This window comes from Neophocaena asiaeorientalis, unplaced genomic scaffold (assembly GCF_003031525.2).
Source record: "Neophocaena asiaeorientalis asiaeorientalis breed wild unplaced genomic scaffold, Neophocaena_asiaeorientalis_V1.1 scaffold345, whole genome shotgun sequence".
In the NCBI taxonomy this organism is placed as follows: Eukaryota; Metazoa; Chordata; class Mammalia; order Artiodactyla; family Phocoenidae; genus Neophocaena; species Neophocaena asiaeorientalis.
In genome coordinates, this window is record NW_020175181.1 from 2,064,757 (window position 1) to 2,085,820 (window position 21,064).

Sequence of the window (21,064 nt, forward strand, 5' to 3'; positions counted from 1 at the left end):
CACAAAAGTGAGGGGCCCCCGAACCAAAAAAAAAAAAAAAAAAAAAAATTAGAAACCAAATACAATGTGAATATATGGGATCAATAACATTTTATTCCTGATATTTGTTTATTTTTTTCAATTCTACTTTTTATTTATTTTTTCAATTCCTTGATCAAAATGATTGATCAGGGTCCTTTGTTAGTCCCTGAAGAAGGGAAGAGATAGATAAGATACATGTCTTGCTTTCTGGAACTTACAGTTTAATTTGTTCCTTCTCTGCACGGTGCGATCTTACCAGTTTTTCAAATCCCTGGGTCTTATTTCATGATAACTGTTAAGAGGCAGGCCTTTCCCCTGATTTGGATGATCTCACTGTTGTATTCTATAGACCCAAAAGAGGCCCATCAGGCTTTTGAATTCTTAAGAAGAAGGGAAGGACAGTCAGACCTGGAGGCTGCAGAGCAATCTTAACATCAAACTCAAGGGCTCCCTGAACCTCACAGCCTCTGGCACTGTGGGTTCTTCAGGGAGAACAACACTCAGCAGAAATGCTCTTTGCAGAGAAGATGATAGGAGTTGGACATAGAAAAATAGGAAAGTTTATGGTATTTGTTTTCTGATAATAAATAGTCTGCATTCCTTCATAGGAATTGCCAAGAGGATTTACTGAAAGAATGAATAAGCCTATATGTGTATAGAAAATATTGCTGTTTCTTTTGTTTTGTTATAGTTGGTTCTTGAATGTAGCTAGAAGCTGTTCTAGCACCTACATACAAAGCCCTAGTTGAGTTCTCTTTTTGTTAAGTCTAAGATTCTTTCTAAAGACATTGTCAAAACTGAGATTTCTCAGTCTCTACTAATTTCGGTATAGGAATTTTAAATATACAAATGATAGAGAAGAAACTCAGAATGACATAAATGTACAATTCTAGGAAACATGACATTTTTTCTCCACTTTGTCAATCCATAAGACAGAAATCCTACATATTGAATTAAAAGAAGAGATATAAAGACATTTTTAACTTCAGGCGGAGATTTCTAAAACTAAACTTTACCTAAATGTGTATCAGTATATAAAATTTCGTTGATAGATACATAACATAAAAATCTGGTTTGACTTTTCTCATTTTAATATTTATTTTGCTCAGTTGGATGATTTGTAAATTGTAATTGTCACTCTGATTTTTTTCCACCTTTGCTGTAATCCTTGCTTGCTTGTTAGGTGGGTGTGCCTGCTGCTTTTGACATGATGCTGACTGGTAGAGGCATTCGTGCAGACAGAGCAAAGAAAATGGGACTGGTTGACCAACTGGTGGAACCGCTGGGTAAGTGCTAACATGCTTCAGAATTGAGCCTTATGAAGTTATTTATTTTCTTAAAGAGTTAATATCTTGAATATTGGTTATAGTGAAACCCAAACACTTAAGAAATTAGTCATTTTTCTGAAGAGTGAAGTTTTCTAAAAATAGCTAATACTAAATCATTTTCAACATCACCCTAATTTCTATTTTACGTTATTTATAATTGGGACATCAGGAGTACAGAATTGAATCGAGTCATTATTTTTGGTTCTTAAATTACCTGTGTCATTATCCATGATAACTATTCTTCAGTTTTTTGTGTCTGTTTTAATAATATAATAAACATGTATGAAACAACCAACCTAAGGATATTAATAATGGACATCTACTAATGTGCTGCTTCCTCCCATACAATTTCCTTGCCTCTTCTCATCCAAAGAAACCACTATTCCAGATTGTATGTTCATCACCCTCTTACATTTCTTAAAAATCAGCATTATTGAGATGTTATTTACATGATAATAAATTTACCAGTGTTTAATGTACAGTTTGCATTTTGACAAACGTATATAGCTATGTGAATACCACCACAATCATACAATAGAACATTTCTAGTATGTATCTTTTTGTGTCTTTCATTTAGCATACTGCTTTTGAGATTCATCCATGTTGTTATATGTCAGCAGTGTATTCCTTCTTGTTGCTGAGTGTCATTCCATTGTATAGATAAACCATAATTTTTTTATCCGTTCACCAAATGATAGACATTTGAGGTGTTTCCAATTTAGGGCTATTCTAAATAAAGCTGCTGTGAACATTCATTGACAAGTCTTTATGTGGACAAATATTTCATTTCTTTTGGACAAATACTGAAGAGTGGATTGGCTGGACCATATGATAGATGTGCTTATTAGCTTTTAAGAACCTGTCAAACTGTTTTTCCAAAGTGGTTATACCATTTTACATTCTTACCAGCAGTGTATGCGAGTTCTAGTTACAACCACTTTGCGCGCTCAGTCTTTTTAATTTTAAACGTTTCAATAGGAGTGTAGTAATATGTCATTGGGGTTTAATTTGTATTTCCCTAAAGACCAAAGATACCAAACTTATTTCATGTGTTTATTTGCCTTCTGTATATCTTCTGATAAAGTGTTCAAATGTTTTGCCCATTTTGTTTGATTTAGCTGTTTTTCTTATTACTGAGTTTTCAGAGTTCTTTATATATCAGGATATAAGTCCTTTATGAGATTAGTAATTTGCAAATATTTTCTCCCTGTCTGTGGCTTGTCTTTTCATTATCTAAGAGTAGAAATTCTTAATTTTGATGAAGTCCAATGTATCAAAGTCTTCTTTTATGGATCATGGTATTGGTGTTTTAGAAATCTTTTCCTAACAAGATTGCAAAGATTTTCTCCTATGTTTTCTTCTGAAAGTTTTGTAGTTTAGCTCTTACATTTTGGTCTGTGCTACTTCAAGTTAATGTTTATGTTTGGTGTGAGGTAAAGATTGAGTTGTTGTTGTTTTTGTTATGTGATGATGAATATCCAAAATGTCCTGGCACAATTTGTTGAGAAGACTCTTCTTTCCCATTGACACCTTGACACCTTGGTGGAAAATTAGTTGACCCTCTGTGTTTGGGTCTATATCTAGGTTTCCTGTTTCCAATTATTTATATGTCTTTACTTAAGACAGTGTCACACTGTCTTGATTATTGTGTTTTATAGTAAATCTTGATATCTGACAGTGTGACCCCACCCTCCACCTTGCTTCTCTTCTTTCAATATCATTTTGCCTATTCTAGTTTTTTTACATTTACATATGAATTTTAAATCATCTCATCCATATCTACAAAAACATCTGCTAGGATCTTGATTGGAATTCCATTGAATCAATGTATCAATTTGGGGAGAATTGACATTTTAAAAATACTGAGTGTTTTCATTATGAACATAATATAACTTTCTGTTTACTAAGGTCATCTTTAATTTCTCTCAGTAGTGTTTTATACTTTTCATTGAACATATCTTGCACACATTTTGTTAAATTTGTACCTAAGTATTTCATACTTTTGTGCCATTATACTTTTTTAACTTTAATTTCTCATTAATTACTAACATATATAAATACAAATGATTTTCGTATGTGGACCTTGTATTCTGTGATTTTGCTAAATTTATTTATTAGTTCTACTAGGTTTTTCTGTAGATTCCTAAGGATTTTCTACATAAATAATCATGTTATCTACAAATAAAGACATTTTGGCTTCTTCCTTTCCCACCTGGTTGGTGTTTCTTTTTCTTGACTTACTGCAGTGGCTAAGATCTTTAGTATAATATTGATTTGAAGTGAAAGCTGATATTATTAACTTGTTCCAGTCTTAGGAGAGACATTCACCCTGATGCTGTAGGGTGTATAGTGTTGCGTAGGTTTTTCATATATACCCTTTATCAGATTGCAGATGTACCTTGTTTATAGTTTGCTGAGAACTATATTGCTTTTTCTGCATCTAATGAGATGATTGTTTGGGTTAGTCCTTTTAGCTTATTAAGTAAAGTCATTTACATTGATTTTTGACTATTGAATTCATTTCTGGAATAAACTTCACTTGGTTGTGATGTATTATCCTTTTTATAAAGTGCCGGCTGAATCAGCTAAAATTTTGTGAAGGATTTTTATGTCTGGTCATGAGAGATAATGGTCTCAGGAATATTTTTTTTCTTGTGAAATTTTATTGCCTGGTGTTGCTATCTGGGTAATTCTGACTTCATAAAATGAGTTGGAAATATTTCTTCCTCTTCAATTTTCTGGAAGATTTTGCATAGAATTGGTATTATATTTTCCTTAAATCCTTGATAAAATTCACCAGTGAAGTTATATGGACTTGGGAAGCTTATAGCTTCTTGGAAAGGTTATAACCTATGAATTCAATTTCCTTAGTAGATATGGGGCTATTCAGGTTGACTATTTCTTTTTTCTTTTTTTTTTTTGGCCTTGCCACATGGCTTGCAGGATCTTAGTTCCCTCACCAGGGATTGAACCCAGGCCCCTGGCTATGAAAGCACTGAGTCCTAACCACTGGACCACCAGGGAATTCCCAGGTTCACTATTTCTTTTTTCTTTCTCTCCTTTTTTTCTTTTAATTGGAGTATAGTTGATTTACAATGTTTGTGTTAGCTTTGGGTGTATAGCAAAGCAAATCACCATACATTTACTTATATCCACTTTTTTAGATTCTCTTCCCATACAGGTCACCACAGAGCATTGAGTAGCGTTCCCTGTGCTACACAGCAGCAGGTCCTTATTAGCTATCCATTCTATACATAGTAGTGCAGGTTCACCATTTCTTTTCTTTTTTTTTTTAATGTTTTTAAAAAATTTAATTAATTTTTTTGCTGTGTTGTGTCTTCATTGCTGCGCACGGGCTTTCTCTAGTTGCAGTGAGTGGGGGCTACTCTTCATTGAGGTGCGCAGGCCTCTCATTGTGGTGGTGTCTCTTGTTGCGGATCACGGGCTCTAGGCGAGCAGGCTTCAGTAGTTGTGGCATGTGGGTTCAATAGTTGTGGCTCGCAGGCCCAGTAGTTGTGGCGCATGGGCTTAGTTGCTCTGCAGCATGTGAGATCTTTCCAGACCAGGGCTCGAACCCATGTCCCTTGCATTGGCAGGCGGATTCTTAACCACTGCACCACCAGGGAAGCCCCAGGTTGGTTCACCATTTCTTGAGTGAGCTGTAGTTGTTTGTTTTGCAAAGATTTTGTCCATTTCACTTAACTTGACAAATTTATTTCAATAAAGTTGTTCAGGGACTTCCCTGGTGACTCAGTGGATAAGACTCCACACTCCCAATGCAGGGGGCCTAGGTTCGATCCCTAGTCCAGGAACTAGATCCCACATGCATGCTGCAACTAAGAGTTGGCATGCCACAACTAAGGAGCCTGCCTTCTGCAGCTAAGACCCAGCACAACCAAGTAAATAAATAAATATTTTTTAAAAAGTTAAAAAAAAAAAGTTGTTCATAATACTTTATTATTATTCTTTTCATATCTTTACACTCTATAATGATGCTCCTCTTTCATTCCTGATATTGCTAATTTGTGTCTTCTGTTTTTTCCCTGATGAGTCTGGCTAGAAATTTGTCAGTTTTATTGATCTTTTCTAAGAATCAGCTTTTAATTCCATTGGTTTTGTTTGCTGTTTTATTGATTTCAGCTGTCTTATTATTTATTTCTTTCTGCTTGCTTTTGGATTTAATTTGCTCTTCTTTTTCTAGTTTCTTACTAGAAACTAGTTTCTTTCATTGATTTTAGGCCTTTCTTCTTTTCTAACATAAGCATTAAAGCTATATATTGGGAATTCCGTGGCGGTTCAGTGGTTAGGACTTGGCACTTTCCCTCCTGGGGCCTGGGTTCAATCCCTAGTCAGGAAACTAAGATCCTGCAAGCCGTGCGACACAGCCAAGAAAAAAAAAGCTATACATTTTCTTCTTGGCATTGCTTTATCTGCATGTTTTAATATTATGTTTTCAATGGGTCAAATATTTTCAGATTTCTCTAGTGATTTCTTCTTTGGCCCATGTATAATTTAGGAGTGTGTTGTTTAATTTCCAAATATTTGGGGATGATTCAGATATCTTTCTGTTATTGGTTGCTAGTTGAATTCTGCTGTGAGCAGAGTATAGTCGATCCTTATTATTTGAGGTTCCCTGTCTGTGGATTTGCCTACTCACTAACATTTGTCATAACCCCAAAAGTAATACTCGTGGTTCTTTTGTAGTCACTCATAGACACGTACAGAGTGGCAAAAGATTCAAGTCTCCCAACGCACATGTTCCCAGCTGAAGTCAAACAAGGCACTGTCTGCCTTCTCATTTCAGCTTTTATAAAACCAGCAAGTGTCCTTTCCATGGTCTATTTACTGCCACGTTTTCCTCATTTTGTGCTTTTTGTTTGTGATTTTGCTGTTTAAAATAGTGAGAGCTAGGAGTGGAAAAGAATTGAGTCAGAGTGAGGGAAAATGTCTTTAAGGTTTCTCTTTACTCCCCCAGCAAGGAGGCCTTAGCAGAGGTACCTGAAGAGGACCTCGGTAGAAGGTCCCATATAAAGAGACTTAGGAATGAAGGCACATGGGCTCGGAATGAAAATGTGTGTAAGAGCATAGCCAGTCAGGGAGACCTGAGTCATTGACTGCAACTCCCATTAAAGACTGCAGTGTGTCGGCTGGGCACCAAGCCTGGTATGGGAAGGACAGCTTTCTCCATGAGGCCTGCGAGGCCTGTAATTGCCTATGCTTGAACCTGAAATATCACATAGGTTTTTGGTTAGGCCTGGACCCCTCAATTTCTGCAAATAGTCATGTGGCCATAACAGGTATTTATAATTACCTACTTCTACCCATTCCATATTTCCTTTGCCCTTAGGGAGTACATCAGCTGGTCATGATTCTTTGTCTGGTAGGGTGACCTTCATTCCTAAAAGGTCTGGGCCACTAGCAGTCCTGCATGAACTGGGTTGTTGTAATTTTCCACTAACTAATTGTAGGTCACAGTAGCCCTAAGAGACACCCCAAGAGATCTCCCATATTTGAGACATCCTCTCCCTTACCGTCATTGTAGTAGCAACCCAACTTCCCCTGGTAATCAGGATTAATCACCCCAGCCAGTACAGTTATCCCTTCCCTGCCTGTTTCAGAGGCATGAGGAGCCCAGAGTGGCCAGATGGCAGTCTCATCTTCCAGTTCAATAGAATCATTGTTATGTCTCCTGATGGACTTTGGAACTAAATCCTCTAGACCAGCAGAACCTAAGGTTGTAGGACAGAAGCACATTCTTTGTTGGTAGATCACTAGGGGTAGCAGCAGAGCCATCTCTATATGTACTTCTGGATTCCTGGACCCGTGAATCCTTGCTATGGAAGATACGACACCGTATATTGGAGGTTGATTTAGAGCATATACAGGATCCTAGGTGATACTGCCCTAGCCTTACAAAGTATTACCACCTACCTAGTGCTCTGAGTCTTTAAAAGTCTATTCCACCATTCTCTCAATCCAGCTGCTTCACGGTGATGGGGCACATGGTGAGTTCAGTACATTTCATGAGAATGGCCCATTGCCACACTCCATTTACTGTGAGGTGAGTTGCTTGATCAGAAGCAGTGTTGTGTGGGATACCGTGATGGTGGATAAGGCATTCCACAAGTCCACAAATGGTAGTTTTGGCAGATGCATTGCATGCCAGGAAGGCAAATTCATACCCGCACTAAGTGTCCATTCCAGTAAGAACAGAGTGCCGCCCTTTCCGTGACGAAAGCAGTGCAGTGTAGTCTGCCAGAATGTTGGTCACCTTGGGAGAGTCCTGGTATGAGACAGGCAGTGTTGGTCTGTGCTGCTGATCGGGCACTGAACAGTGATTGTACCCGGGTTGGCCTTGGTGAGTCGTTGCTAAGCCCACGCACGGCCTCCATCCCTGCCATCATGGCCACTTTGTTCATGAGCGCATTGGGCAGTGACGGGGTGACTGGGGAAAGAGGCTGACTGGTATCCACAGGATGGATTATCTTTTCCACTCGATCATTAAAATCCTCTTGGAGATCACCCCTTGTTGACCATTCACATGAAACACAAATATTTTCACATTCTTTGCTGAGTTTTCTCTTTCCCAGTCAGCTGGTCATAGGGAACTTCCATGAGGCCATAGGTGCGGGCTGAGAGAGAGAAGCAGGAGTAAGGGTATTTTGGCCACTTCCTCGTGCGACTTGTACCTTTAGGGTCTGCTCAAGCCCAGCCTCATGTATACCACTTCCATTTGATAATGGAGTGCTGTTGCGCACACCCGGCTTTATGGCTTAGTGGCTTAGGCAGCATCCATTTCATGACAGGCAGCGCAGATCACATAGTAACTTGGCCCATGGTTAAGCTTAGCGTCTCCACTAAGGCCCAGTAGGAAGCCAAAAGCTGTTTCTCAGCAGGATAGTAATTATTAACAGAGGATGGTAGGGCTTTGCTCCAAATTCCTAAGGATCTGTACTCTGATTCGTCTGTACGGCCTGCCAACGACTCCAGACAGCATCTCTGTCTATCACTGATGCTTCAAGCGCCTTCAGGTCTGAATCGTATGGTCTAAAGAGCAGAACAGCTATTGTCCTGAGCCCAACTCAAAACTAGCAGCCTTCAAGTTACTCAGTAAAGGGGCTAGAGTAGCACATCCAAAAAAGATGTTGCCTCCAAAATCCACTAGGTGTTGTGCCTGATTTTTGTGGTAGGAGGGGCCAGATGCAACAACTTATCCTTCACCTTAGAAGGAATGTCTCGGCATGCCCCATACCACTGGTCCCCTAGAAATTTCACTGAGATGGATATGTCTAGAGTAGTTGGTACTTCCAGCTCACCAGGTCCATTCAGCATAATATCATCAATGTAATGAACTGGCATGGCATCTTGTGGAAGGAAAAGTCAATCAAGTTCCCTGTGGGCTAAATTATGACTTATGGATGTAGAATTGATCACTCCTGAGGTAAGACAGTAAGGGTATATTGCAGGCCTTTCCAGCTGAAAGCAAACTGCTTCTGGTAGTCTTTACTACCAGCTATCAAGGAAAAAAGCACTTTCCAGATCAGCAAATACACAAGAGGTAAAAGGAGATGTGTTAACTTGCTCAGGCAATGAAATTGCATCTGGAATACCAGTGGCAGTTGCCGTTACCACCTGATTAAGTTGACCACAGTCCACTGTCATTCTGCAGGAGCCATCTGGTTTCTGCACAGGCCAAAAATACGTAAATTGAATGAGGATGCAGTGGGAATCACCACTCCTGCATCTTTCAAGTCCTTAATGGTGGCGCCAGTCTCTGTAGTCCCTCCAGGAATGCAGTATTACTTTTATTTTACTATTTTTCTGGGTAGAGGCAGTTTTAGTGGCTTTCACTTGGCCTTTCCCACTATAGTAGTCCTTATTCCACAGGTCAAGGAGCTAGTTGCTGAGGATATCTATATCAATCGTGCATTCTGGAAGTAACCAGAGGATGAGTTCAGGAACCCACTAGGCCCACTGAGATAGAACTGAGCTAATAATCCTTTTATCACATGACCTTAGAAACCCCTGCCCTGTCTGGTGGATCACAATAACATTTTGAGTCTTTTGCAATTGCTGTCAGTTCCGAGCCAGTGTCCAGTAATCCCCCAAAAGTCTGATTATTTCCCTTTCCTCAAGGTAAATGACCATAGAGTCCCTTTGGGGAAGATTAACAGTATAATTCCCTCAAGGAGCTACAACCTCCCCTTTATTCAAGAGGTTCTGGGTCTTTAAACTGGCTCATTTCTGAGAATTGATGAGGGCGATGACTTTCTCTTTCTTTTTATTTAAAAAAATTATTTATTTATTTATTTTTGGCTGCGTTGGGTCTTCGTTGCTGCGCGCGGGCTTTGTCTAGTTGTGGGAGCGGGGGCTACTCTTTGTTGCGGAGCACGGGCTCTAGGCGCACGGGCTTCAGTAGTTGTGGCACCCGGGCTCAGTAGTTGTGGCTCGCAGGCTCTAGAGCACAGGCTCAGTAGTTGTGGCACACGGGCTTAGTTGCTCCGTGGCATGTGGCATCTTCCTGGACCAGGGCTCAAACCCATGTCCCCTGCATTGGCAGGGGGATTCTTAACCGCTGTGCCACCAGGGATGTCTGATGACTCTCTTTGGTAATTCACGTTATTCTTACATTTACTAGACCTAGAATTCTTCTGAATCCAGTGGGCCACCCATCATCTGTTTCTTTCCTAGGAATGCCATGATCAACTAGCCAACGCCATAGGTCTCCACAAGTCAGACTATTCTGATTACTATTTACTTTGGCTCTGCTCTCCATTTTGGTAACTCTGCCCCATTTGCTTTTGGCAACTGAGTGTTGCTCCTTGGCCCCTGCCACCCCAGAATCCCATTATCCCCACTGCATTTAGGGATCCTTTAGGGATCCTAGTTGATGGTAGCAGTTCCCACTGTAATTTCTGACCTACAGAGAGGAGCAACCACAGAGCTCTTCAAGGATGCTGGGACTCCCCTCCTAAATTGATTTCTCTTGGTCGTAGTGAAAGGTGTGTCCTCTGACCCTTCCAGGGGAGCTGAGCAGGTCCAGCATGATAAATCCAGGCTAACACTCCAGTTTCCTTAAGCCTTTTAATATTTCCTCTACCATACCAATATGGTTCTGGCATTTCAGCTTCGTTCAGTACTGCTTGTTTTCTATATGTCCCATCTCTTTTTTGTTCCCTTTTTCTTCTTTCTGCTTTCCTCTGGATTAATCTTTTTTGGGGGGGCAGGGGGGCGTGCCACGTAGCATGGGGGATCATGGTTCCCCAACCAGGGATTGACCCTGTCTGCCCTGCAGTGGAAGCACAGAGTCCTAAACATGGCACTGCCAGGGAATTCCACCCGGATTAATCATTTTTTATCTTCACTGTTGGACTTTTACTTTGCTTTACCCTTTTAATGGTTGCTCTAGGGGTTACAGCATACATCTTTTTTTTTTCCGAATTTATTTATTTTTATTTATTTATTTTTGGCTGCTTGTGTCTTTGTCGTTGCACGCGAGCTTTCTCTACTTGCGGCGAGCAGGGGCTACACTTCGTTGCAGTGCTCTGGCTTCTCATTGGGGTGGCTTCTCTTGTTGCGGAGCATGGGCTCTAGGTTCACGGGCTTCATTAGTTGTGGCACACGGGCTCAGTAGTTGTGACTCACGGGCTCTAGAGTGCAGGCTCAGTAGTTGTGGCGCATGGGCTTAGCTGCTCCGCGGCATGTGGGATCTTCCCGGACCAGGGCTCGAACCCGTATTCCCTGCGTTGGCAGGCAGATTCTTAACCACTGTGCCACCAGGGAAGTCCAGCATACATCTTTAACATGTAAACTGTCTTGATATATCATTTCACATGTAAGGTAAGAACCTTTAAAGGGTATACTTTCATTTCCCCCCATTCTTTTGCTATTCTTGTTATACTTCTGCATGTATTGTACATTCCTTAGCGTATTACTATTTTTGTTCTAAACAATTATCTTTTAAAGAGATTTAAAAAATGAGACGATTCTTTTCTGTTTACTCATATATTTATCATTTTTGGTGCTCTATTCTTTGTATAGATCCAAGTTCCCATCTGGCTTGATTTTCCTCCAACCTGAAGAACTTCCTTTAACATGCTCTATAATGTAGGTCTGCTGGCAGTTAATTCTCTCACTTTTTGATTTGTTTGAAAAAGTCTTCATTTTCAAAAGGTATTTTTGATAGGTATAGAATCCCAGATTTCCAGTGTTTTCCTTTTGGTACTTTATAGATATCTACATTGTGTTGTCACTTGCATAATTTCTGAGGAAAAGTCTGTTGTCATTTTTATCTTTGGTCATCCATATATAATGTTTCTTCTCCACTCCTACCCCAATCCTTACCAAACTGCTCTCAGGTTTTCCCTTTATTACTGATTTTAGCCATTTATTTATGATGTGCCTTGGTGTGTGTGTGTGTTTTAAATGTTTGCTGTGCATGGGATTCATTGAGCTTCTTAGATAGTGGGCTTGGAGTTTTCATCAAAATTGGAAACTTTTTGGCTATTTCTTTTTTTTTTTTTTCTTGCGATACGCGGGCCTTTCACTGCTGTGGCCTCTCCCACTGCGGAGCACAGGCTCCGGATGCGCAGGCCCAGCGGCCATGGCTCACGGGCCCAGCCGCTCCACGACATGTGGGATCCTCCTGGACCGGGGCACGGACCCGTGTCCCCCGCATCGGCAGGTGGACTCTGAACCACTGCGCCACCAGGGAAGCCCTTGGCTATTTCTTTAAATATTTTTCCATCTTCCCTACTGCTTTTCTTTTCTTTGTTGTTGTTCAGGGTGATTTTTCTTTAATTTTTATTTTATATTGGAATATAGTTGATTAACAATGTTGTGTTAGTTTCAGGTATACATCAGAGTGATTCAGTTATACATATACATGTATCTATTCTTTTTCAAATTCTTGTCCCATTTAGGTTATTACAGAATATTAAGCAAGGTTCCCTGTGCTATACAGTAGGTCCTTGTTGGTTATCTATTTTAAATATAGCAGTGTGTACATGTCAATCCCAAACTCCCCATCTATCCCTCCCACCCTCCCATCCCCCCTGGTAACCATAAGTTCATTCTCTACATCTGTGAGTCTGTTTCTGTTTTGTAAATAAGTTCATTTGTATCAATTTTTTTTTTTTTAGATTCTGAATACAAGCAATATCATATGATATTTGTCTTTCCCTGATTTACTTCATTTAGTGTGATAATCTCCAGGTCCACCCATGTTGTTGCAAATGACATTATTTCCTTCTTTTTAATGGCTAAGTAATATTCCATTGTATATATGTACCACATCTTCTTTATCCATTCATCTGTCAATGGACATTTAAGCTGCTTCCATGTCTTGGCTATTATAAACAGTGCTGTGGTGAACATTGGGGGTGCACGTATCTTTTGAACCATGTTTTTCTCTGGATATATGCCCAGGAATGGGATTGCTGGATCATATGGTAACTCTGTTTTTTACTTTTTTAAGGAACCTCCATACTGTTCTCCATAGTGGCTGTACCAATTTACGTTCCCACCAACAGTGTGGGAGGGTTCCCTTTTCTCCACACCCTCTCCAGCATTTATTGTTTGTAGATTTTTTGATGATGGCCATTCTGCTTGGTGTGAGATGATATTTCATTGTAGTCATGATTTGCATTTCTCTAATAATTAGCTATGTTAAGCATCTTTTCATGTGCCTCTTGGCCATCTGTATGTCTTCTTTGGAGGAATGTCTATGTAGGTCTTCGGCCCATTTTTTGATTGGGTTGTTTCGTTTTTTGATATTGAGCCGCATGAGCTGTTAGTAAATTTTGGAGATTAATCCTTTGTCGGTCACATTGTTTGCAAATATTTTCTCCCATTCTACGGGTTTTTTTGTTTTGTTTATGGTTTCTTTTGCTGTGCAAAAGGTTTTGAGTTTAATTAGGTCCCATCTGTTTATTTTTGTTTTTATTTCCATTAGGCTAGGAGGTGGATCGAAAAAGATGTTACTGTGATTTATGTAAAAGAGTGTTCTGCCTACGTTTTACTTTAAGTTTTATAGTATCCAGTCTTACATTTGGGCCTTTTATCCATTTTGAGTTTATTTTTGTGTATGGTGTTAAAGAATGTTCTAATTTCATTTTTTTTACATGTAGCTGTCCAGTCTTCCCAGCACCATTTGTTGAAGAGACTGTCTTTCCACCATTGTATAGTCTTGCATCCTTTGTAGTACATTAATTGACCATGGGTGCATGGGTTTATTTCTGGGCTTTCTATCCTCTTCTGTTGATCTATATTTCTATTTTTGTGCCAGAACCATACTGTTTTGATGATTATAGCTTTGTAGTATGGTCTGAAGTTAGGGAGCCTGATTCCTCCAGCTCTGTTTTTCTTTCTCAAGATTACTTTGGCTATTTGGGATCTTTTGTGTCTCCATACAAATTGTAAGATTTTTTGTTGTAGTTCTGTGAAAATTTGATAGGGATTGCATTGAAGCTGTAGATTGCCTTGGGTAGTATAGTCATTTTGACAGTGCTGATTCTTCCTATCCAAGAACATGGTATATCTTCCCATCTGTTTATGTCATCTTCGATTTCTTTCATCAGTGTCTTATAGTTATCAGAGTACAAGTCTTTTGTCTCCTTAGTCCCCTACCCCTTTCCTGAGACTTCAATCTCACATATTTTAGATCACTTGATATTGTCCCAAAATGAAACTCTGTTTCTCTTTTTCAGTCTGTATATTTCTCTTGCCATGTATTCAAGTTTCCTGATCTTTTCTTCTTCACAGTATAATTTGCTATTAATCCAATTGCCTATATTTTTTGTTTCAGATATTTTTTTTTCTCATATTTAGAAGTAATATTTGATTCATTGTTACATCTTCAATTTCTCTTCATTATGTTTGTTTTCCTCTGCCTTCTTTAACATATGGCATGAATTTACAGTAACCTTTCTAACATTGTGTCTGCTTATCCTATCTTTTCTCTTTTTTTTGTGGTACGCGGGCCTCTCACTGTTGTGGCCTCTCCTGTTGCGGAGCACAGGCTCCGGACACGCAGGCTCAGCGGCCATGGCCCACGGGCCCAGCCGCTCCGCGGCATGTGGGATCCTCCCGGACCGGGGCACAAACCTATGTCCCCTGCATCGGCAGGCGGACTCTCAACCACTGTGCCACCAGGGAAGCCCTATCCTATCTTTTCAATTCTGCACCTGTTTCTATCGGTCAGTTTGTCTCCTAGCTGTAGGCCATGTTTTTTCTTGCTTCTTTTCATGCCTTTATGTTGATTCTTTCCCTGGCCTCAGGTAGTTTCCTCTCATGCATGTGCAGAATGATACTTCACCTTAGTTTCAAGGGGCCCCTCTGTAGATCTCTGGAGCTCTCCTTTTGTGTAGCAACTGCTCTCCGGTATTCTTCCATAATTCCAGCATTACATTATGACTTTTGTGGACCCTGTGCACTTTTGTCATTCAGAAGTTTGGGGCTTAGTTCCACGGAGGCTGAAAGTAGGGCAAATGTCTTAAGGTGGAGAATGGTTGCATATTGTTGCAGGCTTCTCCCTCTACTGGGATTTTGTTCCCTATACACCATAAGAAGGCACAAGATCGGCTTTTCAACCTCAGCCACCTCTCGCTCCAGTGTGGCTCTTACAAGCCTTTGACTGAGAGCCTGGTAGGTGTCTGTTTTCATAGCTGTGTGAAAACAGCCTTTGGCTCTTTTGAGTCTTTGTCTCCTGCCTCCAGCAAGTTTGGTATCAGGCTCTGCCTCAAGCAAAAAATCAGGTGCATGTTTTTGGCATGTCCCTCTTTCTGTACAAGTACTGCATGTGCTAAACATTATGACACTATAAGAGATTTCACTCTAGCTTCCAGCCTCTTGCACCACCTTAGAACTTCACAAATGTTCCATGTGGGAAAACTAGCTTTGCGTCTGGTTTCTTCTAGTACTGACTTGTTGTGTGTGACCACCAAAAACTCTGATCATTTCACTTTCCCTCAGTAGCATCCTTCTGCTTGAGCCAAGTCCAATCTTCAGCCCACACCCAAAAGCATCATGTACCCCCAGGAAAGACAATGTCCAGCAATCATCAGTTCACATTGGACAGGCTCTTCCCTCTCTGGAATTCTGTTCATATAACCTTTGTTGCTTCCACAGCTCTCCAGTGTCTTTACAAATGTGATTTTGCAATTGATCTTTTGTTTTCCAGTTTTGCAGCAAGAAAACAGGCCTCATGAGACATAATACATCCTACTCAGAAGTGGAGGCCAGACTTAAATAGGGCTTAAGACTTGTTTTCTACCAGGAGGAAGTTGTTGCACCTTCGCTCAGTGTGACTTCTCTTTTTGAGTCCATAGTTCATGACATTGCCACCTACCAGTCTCTAGTCAGACTTAGAAAGCTGCGCTGAAAGTGGGTGCTGGAGCTTTCGGCTTTGGCCTGCCTGGGTTTTGCCCACCTGGGACTGATCCAAGCCTGATTTACATTCCAGTCTGTTGTGTTCATCTTTACAGGACCAGGAATAAAACCTCCAGAGGAACGGACAATTGAATACCTAGAAGAAGTTGCAATTACTTTTGCTAAAGGACTAGCTGATAAAAAGATCTCTCCAAAGAGAGACAAGGGATTGGTAGAAAGTGAGTGTCATTATTAAAGAACTAAGGCAAAGCTTCTTTCCAGTGAATTTAATTTTATTTTCTATAAATCCGAAATGAGGAAGAGGTAAGTGCATTATTTACTCTTAAGTGTAAAGTCAACCTTAAAGGATGCAGTAACTCTGCTCTAGGCTCAAGTCCTGGACTTTACACTGGTTAAAGACATTTTTTAAAAACTTTTTATTTTGGAAAATTTTAAATAATACCAAATTTTAAATAAATACCAAAACAGAATAATGTAACAGTGTAATAAACACCCAGGTACCCAACACCAAGCTTTAATATTTATCAGCTAATGTTTAAAGAAGTGCTTAGGTTGAAATATAGATTGTTCATATCAGAGTAAAGAGCAGTTCTTTCAGATAGCTAGAATCACTGCATTTTTATGGAGTTTACAGGACAAACTAACAAGGGAGGCTGGGCTCTTTCCAGTAAGGATCTAAAAGCATTTTACCTTACAGAATTGACATCGTATGCCATGAGTATTCCATTTGTCCGGCAACAGATTTACAAAAAGGTGGAAGAAAAAGTACGAAAGCAGACCAAAGGCCTTTATCCTGCACCTCTGAAAATAATTGATGTGAGTCTTTACCCCATACTCCCACATTTCTCATGTTTCTTTCCTTTGTCTAGAGCAGTACTGTTTATTGCCATTCTGCACCATGTTTGCCAGTACTAAAGTTCTTCATGCTGCTATCAAAGTACTTACCAAAAATAACACAAGAGCATAGCAAGCTATGAGGATTTATATAAATGGATATTTGGGGAAAATTAGAGCCAGGCATACTTTTTAGTTGATGAGCTTAAAATTACCAGTTATAAACCAAGAAAGGAACCTGTGTCATATCAGTATAACAAAACCAGTAAAATACTGGACATTAATTAAGAGATAGTTGAAACAAAATTAATGGCTGTATTCTGTCCTTAGTCAAAACCATTGTCATTACCTAAAATGTCTCATTGACTTTCCATTGCTGTAATTATGAAAAAGATGTAATGATATAGAGAATTTCTGGAAAAGCTCAAGGAGGATGATTAAAATGATCACAGAGTTGAAGTAACATCTGTCTAAAGGTAGACTTTAAAACTTATAAAATCTTCAATCTGGAAAGTCCAAGATCAAAACGGCAGTAATTGAAGACAAGATCAATAATCAAAGATTTCAGAATTGGAGAATGAATTAGTCAACAGGTATATTTTGAGCCAAAGACACCAAAGTATATAAAATATGAAATGTGGTCCCCTACTTCCATTCACCTCACACAGTCTGGGTTGGGGAGATTAAACACATATATGTGGTAAGGCAGATGGCAGGTTGGGGGCAGTATGCAGCTGCATAGGGTTAACGCCAGCTAACTGGGACAGAGGAAGTTTGCTAAATTCACTGAGGAGGGAACGATCCCTGAAATTGTTAGAGAATACATGATGAGAAAGCCAGGTAGGATGGGCATTTTGAGCAAAGTTACAGAAGCTGGAAAGCATGAGGCTCTTCAAGGAACATCAAATCAGATCAGTTTTTGTAGGAGAATAACGCAGTGTCTTCAGAAAGGCAGACCAAAGGTGGATTTCAAAAGGTAGACAGTAATTAAGAAATTTCATCTTTGTCCTATATAGATCATAGAGAACCGTTTTCATGGCAGTGAGTAAAAATGCATTAGAAACAGAGACAAAGTAGATCAATGAACTAGGAAACTGTTCTGGTAATTCAGACTTGAAGTTTGAATAAGACCCCGAAATAGAATAGTAAAAGCAAAGCAACAATACGAAGGTAGTAAGAGACTTGCCAAAGAGAGTTAGGAGTCAAGGTTTAGAAGTGTTGAGATTAGGTATTCAGGAAATTCAAGCAACAGTAGTTTAGACAGAGAAGTCAATTAAGGATATAGATTGATTTATTTGGGTTTTTTTTAATCACCATTAAATTATGGTGATTGAATACAGGGTTATTTCTTTTATACTTGCTATTGTACTTAGGTTAGTACTTACCCCAAATGTTAAATTGAATTTCATGGAGTTCATGATTAATGTGATAAACTAAATGATGTTCCTGAGGAAGAATAAATAGAGGGGGAAATGGGCTGCAAGTGGAACTTTGGGGACCTGCCCACATTTGGAGAACAGGAGAGGAGCCGGAAGAATAATTCAAGCAAGAGGGAAGGGAGTTAAGAGGAAAAGGTAAACCTATTATTGGACTCAGAAAGGGGTGATGACAACTCTTTCTCTGACAAAATAACAGGATTCAAAGGATAAGGAGGTGGAGTTTGAGCTGTGGAACCTCTGTGCTCTTTTCCTATTCTGACTTCTTAATTCTCTTTCCTTCTGTTTTATTTCCTTCCATTGTATACTAGGTTGAGCAGTAGCCTCAGAGATGGAGAATTAAGTTAGTCTTAAGCAATAAAGCACTCCGTCCTCTTCTCTTTCTCACTCCAGTCTAGACTTTTGACTTACTCTTGAAGACAACACTTGCCACTTTTTTCAGCATTACTGTGTATCTTGCCAATTAATTCCAACAAGGAACAAGTACTTTATCTGTTTTTTAGGTAGTGAAGACTGGGATTGAGCAAGGGAGTGATGCTGGCTATCTCTCTGAATCTCAGGTAAAATTATTTCCTTTCAGTGTTTTATTATTAGAGACAGAAAAAGCGAGATCCACAATGCTGTGTAAAACTGAAAAAAGGTAAAGTATTCAAAGCCTAGTAAAAAAATGTTTTCTTCCAGTGGTTGTCATTTCTTACGATTAATCTCAGTGAGCAAGTAGGTGCTAAGAAAACCATAGTATTCCCCAGATATTTGAACTTGCTCTCAATAAGGAGGGTATAACTAGGAAAAGCAGGGGCAGAGTCAGAATCCTTTCAAAAGGAATCATTTGGACTTTTTGTTCTGTAGTTGGGCTGGTTTTGTTGTGATAAAGGGAGTACACTGATACAAAAATATGGTTCTTGTTAGAGCCTGGAGATAAACCTGTGAAGCCCAGCCTTCCTTTGGTGAATTAGGAAATGAAGGGAAATGTTTTGCACCCACTAAGACAAGAAAACAGAGCAACACGCGAACCAACCTCACCCCTTCCACTTCCTAACAAGTTGGTGGTATTGTAGATTTTAGTTGTTTGGGTTGTTTTGAAGTTTTAAGCAATCACTGAAGGATGATTGCTCTTTAGTAATAGAATAAAAGATATCTGAAGAGCTCAGGACAAGCGTTCCAGAGAAAACATTTCTTATACTTTTGCTTACTGCAGTGCACTCTGATTAATTCTTTTACATTATCACCAGGTACACACATACATATGTACAGAAAGATTGAAGCACGTTTCCCCAAATGATTAGCCTGTACACTGTACTCAGTATTTTCTATTTATTCTACTTATCACAACCTGCTAAATTCAAGACCACTGATAGATTTCTACCCGTGGTGTGAAAATCACTGGTTTATTGAATAGAACCTACTTTGCCAAGATTAGTAGAACATTGTTTCATGTCCTCTTCAGACATGAAGGCAACATTATTAGAGAGATTCCTTCTTTTAAGTGCTGTTTGCAACCATGTAATCGTACCAGTAAATTCTAGTAATATTGATGATGGTAATAGCTAACATTGAGGCCCAGTCATTTTACTAGTGTTTTCATTTACTTCCCACAACAATACTGTAAAATAGGTATTGTTTTTCCCATTTTAAGGATGAAGAAAGCTTCACAACTGGGAAATGGCAGGGCCAGTCTTTAAACTCAGTTCTTTCAAATACAGACTCTAAATCTCATGCTCTTTCCCACTAAGTTGAGACTTGTTCTCTGTAAGTGTTAAGGTCCTTTTAAAGTGGCAGATATCACATGGGGCAGCCTGCTACCCTGGAAGGAGAACTGGAGTTGGGAGTCATACTGCCTGGGTTCAAGTTCTGTTTCTGCCCCTTTGAGGCAGTGTGGCTTTGAGCGAGGTCAAGTTCTGAGCCTCCTCTTCCCAGTCTTTAAAATGAGAGAGGTGGTTGAGATGATTGGTCCATTTTGGCTCTGACACTCTAATTCCATGAAAAAAGTTATCACAACCTCTGGTGTAGAGAATCTGAGAGCTCAGTTATATCCAGAACCTTTCAAAGCAGTAGTTGGAAGTGGAACAGATGAGGAGAGTTAAAGAAAGATGCTCAGCAGGAGGCCAACTTCAGCAGCTCAGGACCTGAGGCTTTGCGTGTGTTACCTCTGCTCTGCAGAGAAACTGACCCCAAAGAATCCACGTCTACAAGACTGAGATGTTCTACCTTTTCTTCTTCCCTTTTTCCAGAAATTTGGAGAGCTTGCAATGACCAAAGAATCAAAAGCCTTGATGGGACTTTACCGTGGTCAGACCCTATGCAAGAAGAATAAATTTGGAGCTCCGCAGAAGGAGGTTAAGTAAGTCAGCTCTACATAGGAAGCCCCTGTGGATTTCAGCACGTGCCACGCTTGTCGATGTCTCTGAAGATCCATAGAGCTAGATTTATGCCTTCAGTCTTGCCCTAAACCTCTTCTGTCCTGAGCACTTTAGATCCCTATTCCTACGAAGGATTTTTTGGCTTTCAGAGTTCTGCCTGTGCTGAGTTTTCTCCTGACCTCTCTAATGTCTCCTGTAGAGGCATTTTTGTCTCACTATTGATGTCCCCTAGAAATATGGTTTAGGTTTCCCCTTCCTAAACCAAATACACACACTATGTGCTGTTTAATGACCTTGTCTCTCTCTGTGACTTGAGATACCCTCTCTGGGAACTCACACTTCTCCCTCATTAAAAAAAGTAAAGCCTCATTCTAGTCGCTAAAGTCTTGTCCTTCGTTTAGCTTACAGCCTAAGCGTTTGAGAGCCTACTTACCTGTTTCATATCTATTCTGTTCAGCGAGCCTTTCAGTGTTAATGCTGCCTAAATGGCTCTTCAGCGTCTTAAGTTTAGTAAATGCCCCTAAACTCACCCCCTTGCTCCGTGGCTCTTAACCGGGGCAACGTTGCCACCAGGGGACATTTGCCAATCTCTGGAAATATTTTTGGTTGTCACAGCTGGGGAGGGAGGGGTGGTACTGGCATCTGGTGGCCAGAGGCCTGGAATGCTGCTAAACATCCTACAGTGCACAGGACAGCC

General features: G+C 39.9%; 1 protein-coding gene across 1 annotated transcript in view; it reads left to right on the plus strand.

Annotated features, from left to right (window-relative positions):
* The window catches only part of HADHA (hydroxyacyl-CoA dehydrogenase trifunctional multienzyme complex subunit alpha), a 47,460-nt gene that overhangs the window by 10,878 nt on the left and 15,518 nt on the right, over nucleotides 1–21,064 (plus strand). The window contains exons 7-11 of the mRNA XM_024764531.1: nucleotides 1,205–1,307; nucleotides 15,833–15,955; nucleotides 16,435–16,553; nucleotides 18,511–18,567; nucleotides 20,239–20,348. Coding sequence (XP_024620299.1) covers nucleotides 1,205–1,307; nucleotides 15,833–15,955; nucleotides 16,435–16,553; nucleotides 18,511–18,567; nucleotides 20,239–20,348 — 512 coding nt within the window. The remainder of the gene's footprint in view (nucleotides 1–1,204; nucleotides 1,308–15,832; nucleotides 15,956–16,434; nucleotides 16,554–18,510; nucleotides 18,568–20,238; nucleotides 20,349–21,064) is intronic.